Raw genomic sequence first — 8595 nt, 5'->3', positions numbered from 1 at the left:
TTGGTGTTGCAAGAAACACAGGTGAAGAGTTGCTGATGTGGACTAACAGCTTCTTGCAGGCGGGGCAGGATACATTATTTGGCTGCCATGTCTTCTGTGGAATCAATGGCTCCTTATGTGCATATTGAGAAGTGGCAATGAGTTGTGAAAGAGGGAGGAGGGGAGCTTCACCTTCCACTGAAATAGCAAATGCAGATACTTATTCCTCCTGTTACTTTTAAACACTGAATTTACAATAAATAAGTAGGGTACCATGAAAATTTACATTTTGAAGACTAATCTGTAAATTGTAAGCCTAATTTCCACATTTGAAATTAATATCCTTTATATGGAAAATATTCTTCAAAGTAATCTAGAAGTGGTACTAGTAAATTCTGACTGAAAGTGTGTGAGAAATCTTTCCACTGCTTCTTATGTATCCCTGTAGTCTTCAGAATATTCCTGAATGGAGGGAATGTATTGCTAAGAAGAAAACAAAGGATTCCAGAAGAGCCTTCCTGGGCATTTTCTGGTCATACCAAAATTTACAAATTATGTATTTCAGGCTCAGGTGTTTCCTCTGTAATGTATACAGTTAAAGAAACCTGCACAGCTTACCATATAACACAGAATTTAATAAAACTTGGTATACAATATTAGAACATCCTCTTTTAAGGATTTTATACAAGGCCTACGTACTTAATAGCATTAAAACTTTTATCTCTACCTGTATATATTGATAAGAAAGAAAACTGACTAGCTGGGGAACAATTCTGAACAATATGTGTATAGTTAGAGGGATGTGGTCTCATTTCTGATCTATGGAGATGCTGTACTTTGTACTTTACCTCTTAGGTGAAGAGGAATGACATAAAAGCTTAAGGTCTTTTTGGAAGTAGGTAAGCCTGACAGTTTTAGATTTTATTTATCCAGCTTCACAAATTTTAAAATTGACAGAGCAATTGATAAAGGTGAATGTTTAAAGTGCAAGATAAAAACTCCATGTCAGTTCAACACTGCCCATGCAGATGCACTTGCAGAATCACATTCTTTATAATAATCTGCTTAATGATTCATAAAATTGTGGTAGAAAAAAAATCATTAGCCATATTTTTATAAACCTGGTAAATATACAGTTTGTGGAATGACAAGCATTATGGATAACCATTCTCGGTGTTTTTTGACTGTTTATGGTTAGGAAATGCTCTTCCATTCTTAGTAGTTGATTTCTGGAAATATTTTTGTAATCAGGTTTTACTCTTGTGGATGTTAACTGAAAAGCAAAGAACAATGTTGTTTTCACTTCTGATATGAGTTTGTACATATACAGATATTCTCCATCTCAAACAATCAACCACAAGTGAAGTGTGAGCACCTGTGAAATGTTTAGTTAAAATTAGGAAGAATCTGACTTACAAGTCATAAATTCAAAACGAATAAAGAATATAATTATTTATTTGGCCGGACACAGATAGCTAAGAATCTTCGAGCCTTAACAGTAAAATGTCTGCAAGTCAAGATAGAGTGGCAAGGTTCATTAAAAGTAGCAAAATGCAATCAAATAAGTGATGTGTTGACATGAATGGAAATCAAATTGTTGCTGTTTCTTTAGGAATATTTCATCTTTTTTTATTATTTTGCTAAATTATATATTTTATGTGTAGAAAATTAAGTACTAAAGAACTCATCCTAATAAGGCAAGGCATATATACGTATGCCTATATATATATAAATATATGTGTATATGTGTGTTTGTGTGTATATATATATATGACAAGACCTTGGTGGCCTTCATCACATGGTACATCACAGTACCCCTTCAAAGGCCAGTGAGGCCACCTTGAGAGCTATCAGCACAAAAGCAGTTACTGGAATCTGACTGGTATTGAGGCTGTAGTAAACAATCTGTATCCAAGACACAATAAGAACAAAACAGAAATGGTATGCTCTACAGGGTAAATACACGGAAGCACCACATCTATTGTTGCTCACCAAAAGCGTCTCCATGACAGTGGGATGAACAAGGAAGTAGCATTTGCAGCATATAAAACCATCCCATGCAGTGCGGGAGGGATGAGGAAAATCTTCCTTGCATGGAATAAACATTTTCCTGTAGCCTTACTGATCTGCTAATTACTTGTTTATGAGCATAAAGAAAATAATACCTTAAGCATGATTCATGCCTTTAAGAATACCCTGACCCCAAACCAGACTGTTTTTTATCAAAGCAATATTTCATGCACATACAATACAATCTCATGTGGATAGTTACCAACACACTATGCTAGCATCTGCAAAACAGACAATCAACCCAGTTTTCTTCCTGCAGAACAAGATGGGCTGTTTTAAAAAGGACTGATGGCAATCATTGTGCAAGCATAAGCATTAATATTCACTTTTTTTTTTTTTTTTTTTTTCCCCAGAAATAAAGTATGTACAACTATACGTACTCATCCCTACCCCAGTCACATTGAGTGGACTGGATTGAAAGCTGTACTGTCTCATTTATATATTTGAATAATCCTGCACTTCATTGTGATAGACATATTTTCCAGAGGACAAGGTTTCCCTTGTGGTGTTTTTTGTGGAGTATATTTGGGCTGGAACGCTTTCAGTTTCTAAAGCAAGCATTTGCAGCTATAAACTAATTGCAAGATCTGCCCAAGAGAACAAACTGCAAGAGCTGCAGTGGATGTTTACTGTTTTGCAAAACCAGCCATTAACAGACCTTAAGCAAACTAGAAGATATTTAGCTGAATTTTACTTTCCGAGGTTCACTTAGATAAGGGAAAAAGGCAGTGAGAGAAATTGCAGGAGGAGGAGGAGAAGATCTGTCTCAAGGTGGAGCTGTATCTTGTATTAAATGACATTGGCAGATTAAAGCTCTCTGGTGGGGAAGGGCTTAAAGGCTGAGTCAAAAGCCAAGAAGTCTCTTTATTTACGCCTACCTCCCAGCCCCTGGCAATCTGACTAATAACAAACTGAGCTAACAAGAAAGACTAGAAAGAGCAGAGAGAACACAGAAGCAGCTTGGATCTAAAAATCTGACAAACCAAGTGATCAAGTCAAGCTCTGCTGAGCATCTTGTTTGTTTACTACATCCAAATGCTTGCAAACAGTTAACTATATGCAGAAAAGTCAGCATAGCTGCGAAGTATGCTGTGAATTTTAATTGAGGAAAAAGGACAACTGCTTACAGGATGGTCTAATGTGCACGCTGCCTGGAAGATTTTTTCAATTGAACGCTTTGTACTTTGTCTTCTGGACAAGGATTTTAACTTTATAGAGCTGTAGTATTACCAGAGCTTGCAGCAAAGTGAAACTCAGAAGAAAGTGTGCATTTTTCACGGGGAAAAATTACATTGCATTGAAACAGCTGCTCCAACTGTGCATTACTGAGCGTTTCAGGGAGTGTTACTGCTGTACAGGTAAGAGAGATTACAGTTAGTTAATTAGCTTAGCATATGAGAAATTAATTTCTTAGTACCAGTTGTGTTTATTTTTTCTGCATGACTTTGTATAAGTTGTATTTTAAATTATGGCAGTTTATACGGTATTTCAAACAGTCTGCCAGGTGCATTTGTTCAAACTGCTAACTGTGTAGAATGTGTGTATTAAGGAAATGCTGATTTCAGATCCCTTGAGGGGGGAGGAATGGGTGTTTGTTTTTATTTCCTGAAGTGCAAGAATGGTCTTAAATGCATCATCTGACTGTGATTCCCTTCAGAATTTAGTAAACAATCCTGAAGGCTTTTAGAAATTACCAATTCTTAGCTTAAGGTTTTGAAATTCTTCAACATGCATTTTTTAAATAGCTGAATTAAAACAACCAAACAAACAAAACCCCAACTAAAATGAAACAAGCTATTTCAATGTTTTAAAACCACATTGATTATTACTTGTCAAGCATATGGTGCCTTTGCTATAAGGGGACTACTTCTGAAAGTATTCAACTTTGCCTCACAGAAAGGACTGTGACATTTTTTAGTCTTTTGGAATTCTTACTGCAAAAAGCTTAGTTACAGTATGCAGTTAGTAGTGACTTATATGAAAGCAGATAAAATGAACAAACTTAAGTTACCATGTAGAATTTTCTGAAAAACATCACCACATGAAACAGAAAAAAGGTCAGCTTTGTTAAGTCTTTTAAATTAAATTTTATTTTATTATGAATTCTTTCAGTTAAATGTTGATCATCTGTTACTTGAAAGCAGTTTTTATTTTACAATAGTAAAAGAGAGCTTCATTACATATTTCTGAGTGTTCAGACCAAGAAAAAATTGGTAAAAGGAAAAAAGAATATAACTCTCCTATTAATTTTTGTTGTGTGCATATGTGTGTGTTAGAGTTCTGGCACTGCTGCCCACAGAAGTATGATGACGATTAAAATGGGAATGTTTTCCAATTGGTTACAAATGTTGTTACTTTCATCTCTGAGAGGAGGGCTTTAATTTTATAACCTTATTTCTCAATATGCACTAGAATGCAACATGCTTTTCAGATTTTTATTTTTTTCATTTAATTTTGCTCAGGGACTTTATAAGTGCAGCTTGAATTTGATGCAGATTGAAGCTGGAATTCCTACAGAGAAAGTGTATAGAAATAAAATCTAATTACTCATACAGTAGGTTTGAAGCTGGCATCTGTGTCAAGAACCTGCATTTTTTTACCTTGGGTCACTGGAAAGGATATTGATGCATGTAAAGCAAGAATAAATCTCTAGCATAATACTATCTTAGAATTATTCTGCATACTTCAGAATAACACCTTGACATGTTGTGTCTTATGCAAGACTTCTTGGGAAAACAAACTTAAAGACATATATATTAAACATAAGCAGCTGGAGTTCAAGGAGGGTTATATGAGACAACAAAATTATTTGTTCTACTGAAACAAAGATAAAAGGTCATAATTTTAAGGACACTTTTTCTCACACTGTGAATTGTACTGTATGTACTAAACCCATACATCTTATCAGGATCTACTAATGGAGAAAAACCATAACTCACTGTGCACACATTTACTGTTGTTGCTTTTTCGTGTGTGTGTAATACTCAAACCACAACATTAAGTGCCTGCATGTATAAAACTTTGTAATCCGTTCTAAGGGAAGCCTTGAGAAATGGTGTTGCTAGTAACAAAGGTACATGATAATTAAAATATATATTGATGAGATGCCAAATCATATGGCCACACTATAAGAATGTTCATGCATGTAATTGAATAGATTCTTGTAAAAGATTCTAATCTTTCAGAAATTAACACTTCAGCTGGTTAATTGTGTAGTGACATTCTGTACTCCATGTTTCAATAGCTTACTTGGAAAGATCAAGTGACCTTTATTAGATGGATTACTTACAAAACCTGCCTAGTTCAGTCCTAGAATAAATAGTACACCCCAAAAAAGTTCTTGTGTTTTAAATCATCCATTCCCTTGTAAGTTGTTTTTTTTTTTTGTTGTTTTTTTTTTTTTTTTTAAGGAAATGTTGAAATATTTAATTAAATATTATACACAGTGATTTTACACCATCTTATATATCAAGAATTACCATTGTTCTTGCTAATTAAACAGCCTTGACAGAAAGAAATAGAGAATTTTCAAATAGTGTAGCATAAATTAATTCAAACCAATGATAACAAATGCTTGATTTCGAAGTGTAAACTTTGCTTGTGACTCCATAGTTGTACTTTAATGATGCATTTATCAGGTATTGCAAAGTGCAAGAACTCTTGACAGACGATAATTTAAGTTACATAACATACGGACGATACTGGCGATCATTTTTAACTTGTAAAGCACAGTTAGTTTCATGTACATTTCAGAATTTTTGCAGTAATTAATGATTATAATAATTGGAAGGAGTTTAATAAATAATCTAAAAAAAAAAATGTTTGCCACTTGCCTACCTGTTTCTTCTCACATGTACTGCATTGTCAGTTCTCTCTTTATTTTAATTGTGTATGCAATTATTTCATGTGTATATTATATACAAATATATTAGACTACCATGTGCTGTGTTCCCCGCTTTCATTAAATATCCACAAACTATAACTTATGCATTAAAATTTAAGTAAAGAAAAAGAAATATTTTGTCTACTTCCTTTTCAGTTTGAGGGTACAAAGATTGCAGAGGAAATACCTTCTGATTTACATGCATAATGCAGAACTACAGGAGAGATTCCCTGTATCCTGACTGAATGGGCTTTTGCTCACAACACATTGCTGAACCAAACCAAACCTTATTTCTTCTCTTCAGCAGCTGGACAACATTAAGTTGAGCTTAGCAAGGTACTCTTAAAATTTGCAGTGCTATATGGTGACACAAAGCAAGGATCCAAAATATTATATTAGTCTTGATATAAGTTGCTCGGGGCAGTAACTTATTATTGCTGCCCACTGGCAAAACATTCTATATGGTATATAAATAAAGACAACACACTCCTGATTATCTCCTACTTTGGTGCATCAGTGTGAAAGTACTGAAGCACTCCCCTTATGACTGTGTTTGTTGATTCAGTACATTAAATTAAACATATTTTTCTCTTCTTAGAAAATAATTCAAATATTTTGCATGATATAATATTGTTTGAAAGGTGAGGTAGCTTCAATGACAAGTACTAGGAATGGTTATTGCTCCCCCCTGCCCCAGGAAAAAAAAAAAAGAAATCAATCTTGTGAAATCATGACTCTATTACTTTTCCTTTTTCCTTTTGATTCTCTTTTCTTTTTTATAGAATCTGCTGGGCAAGATGGAGCTCTGGATTTTTATTCTATATTCAGTTGTGGTTGCATCTGATCCTTTCCAGTCACAGCCTTCTTTTTCTTCAGTCAGAGGATCTTGTCAGAGTTTGTGTTCCTGTGAAGAAAAGGATGATACCATGATTATAAACTGCGAAGAAAGAGGCATCAAGATGGTATCAGAAATAAATGTTCCACCATCACGGCCTTTCCATCTTAATCTGTTAAACAATGGCCTGACTATGTTACATGTGAATGATTTTGCTGGCCTTGGTAATGCTATCTCTCTACATCTTGGTTTTAATAATATTGCAGATATTGAGCCTGGGGCTTTCAATGGTCTCAGCCTTCTTAAGCAACTTCATATCAATCACAATTCTTTAGAAACACTTAAAGAAGATACGTTTCATGGATTGGAAAATTTGGAGTTTCTTCAAGCAGACAATAATTTCATCACAGTGATTGAAGCAAGTGCCTTTAGCAAGCTCAACAGGCTTAAAGTGCTTATTTTGAATGATAATGCCATTGAGTATCTTCCTCCGAACATATTTCGTTTTGTGCCATTGACCCATTTAGATCTTCGCGGAAACCAGTTACAGACGCTGCCCTATGTTGGCTTTTTGGAACACATTGGTAGAATACTAGACCTTCAGTTGGAAGACAATAAATGGGCCTGTAACTGTGATTTGCTGCAGCTGAAGATATGGTTAGAAAACATGCCTCCTCAGTCAATAATAGGTGACGTTGTATGCAATAGTCCTCCAGTTATCAAAGGCAGCATCTTAAGCCGGTTGAAAAAAGAATCACTTTGTCCCACTCATCCTGTCAATGAACTTGAAGACCCTTCAGGGTCACTGCCCTTGGTTGTAACCACCTCTATCAGTGATAGTCACCTATCAACTAAGGTGATTCCTATCCTGAAAGCTCCTACTAAAGAACCAAGTTTAGTGCTTCATACTTCAAAGCCTACTACTCAGTTTCCAGGGATCTATTGTCCCGTCCCCTGTCACTGCACCAGCCATATGCTCTCAGGAGTTCTCATGCACTGCCAGGAGCGAAATATTGAAAGCTTGTCTGATTTAGGACCCCCTCCTCCAAATCCTAAAAAGCTTATTCTAGCTGGAAACATTATTCAGACATTACTGAAACCAGATCTTGTGGACTATGCCAGCCTAGAAATGCTTCACCTGGGGAACAATCGCATTGAAATCCTTGAGGAAGGATCCTTTATGAATCTGACTAGATTGCAGAAATTATATCTCAATGGCAATCATCTTACAAAGCTAAGTCAGAATCTATTCCTTGGCCTTCAGCACCTTGAATACTTATACCTTGAATATAATGCCATCAAAGAAGTTTTGCCAGGGACATTTAATGCAATGCTAAAACTTAAGGTCCTCTACTTAAATAACAACCTTCTGCAGACTTTGCCACCCCATATCTTTTCAGGTGTTCCACTCACCAGATTAAATCTGAAAACAAACCAATTTGTTCATTTGCCTGTGAGCAATGTCTTGGATGAACTGGATATGCTGGTACAAATTGAACTTGAAGACAACCCCTGGGACTGTACCTGTGATTCAGTTGGGCTGCAAAAATGGATACAAAAACTGAGTAAGAATACAATGATGGGTGATATTTTTTGTAAATCTCCAGGACACCTAGCAAAAAAAGAACTGAAATCCCTGAACAGTGAAGTCTTGTGTCCAGGTTTAATAAACAGCCCTGCCCTACCAACTCATGCCAATTTTGTAGTTGTGACAACTTCTTCTACTACTACCAACACCGCAGACACCATCCTGCGGTCCCTTACAGATGCTGTCCCACTGTCTGTTCTAATATTAGGACTTCTAATTGTGTTTATAACTATTGTATTT

At 35.5% G+C, this 8595-nt stretch overlaps 1 protein-coding gene across 1 annotated transcript in view; it reads left to right on the top strand.

The window, feature by feature from the left end:
* The first annotated feature begins 2869 nt into the window (after positions 1–2869).
* Positions 2870–8595, top strand: part of SLITRK6 (SLIT and NTRK-like family, member 6) — a 6784-nt gene continuing 1058 nt past the window's right edge. The window contains 2 exon segments of the mRNA XM_009330234.1: positions 2870–3407; positions 6715–8595. The exon segment at positions 6715–8595 is cut by the window's right edge and continues 6 nt beyond it. Coding sequence (XP_009328509.1) covers positions 6730–8595 — 1866 coding nt within the window. The 5' untranslated portion in view covers positions 2870–3407; positions 6715–6729.

Source organism: Pygoscelis adeliae, unplaced genomic scaffold (assembly GCF_000699105.1).
Source record: "Pygoscelis adeliae isolate BGI_AS28 unplaced genomic scaffold, ASM69910v1 Scaffold37, whole genome shotgun sequence".
In the NCBI taxonomy this organism is placed as follows: domain Eukaryota; kingdom Metazoa; phylum Chordata; class Aves; order Sphenisciformes; family Spheniscidae; genus Pygoscelis; species Pygoscelis adeliae.
This window is presented reverse-complemented; position numbering and strand designations above follow the sequence as displayed.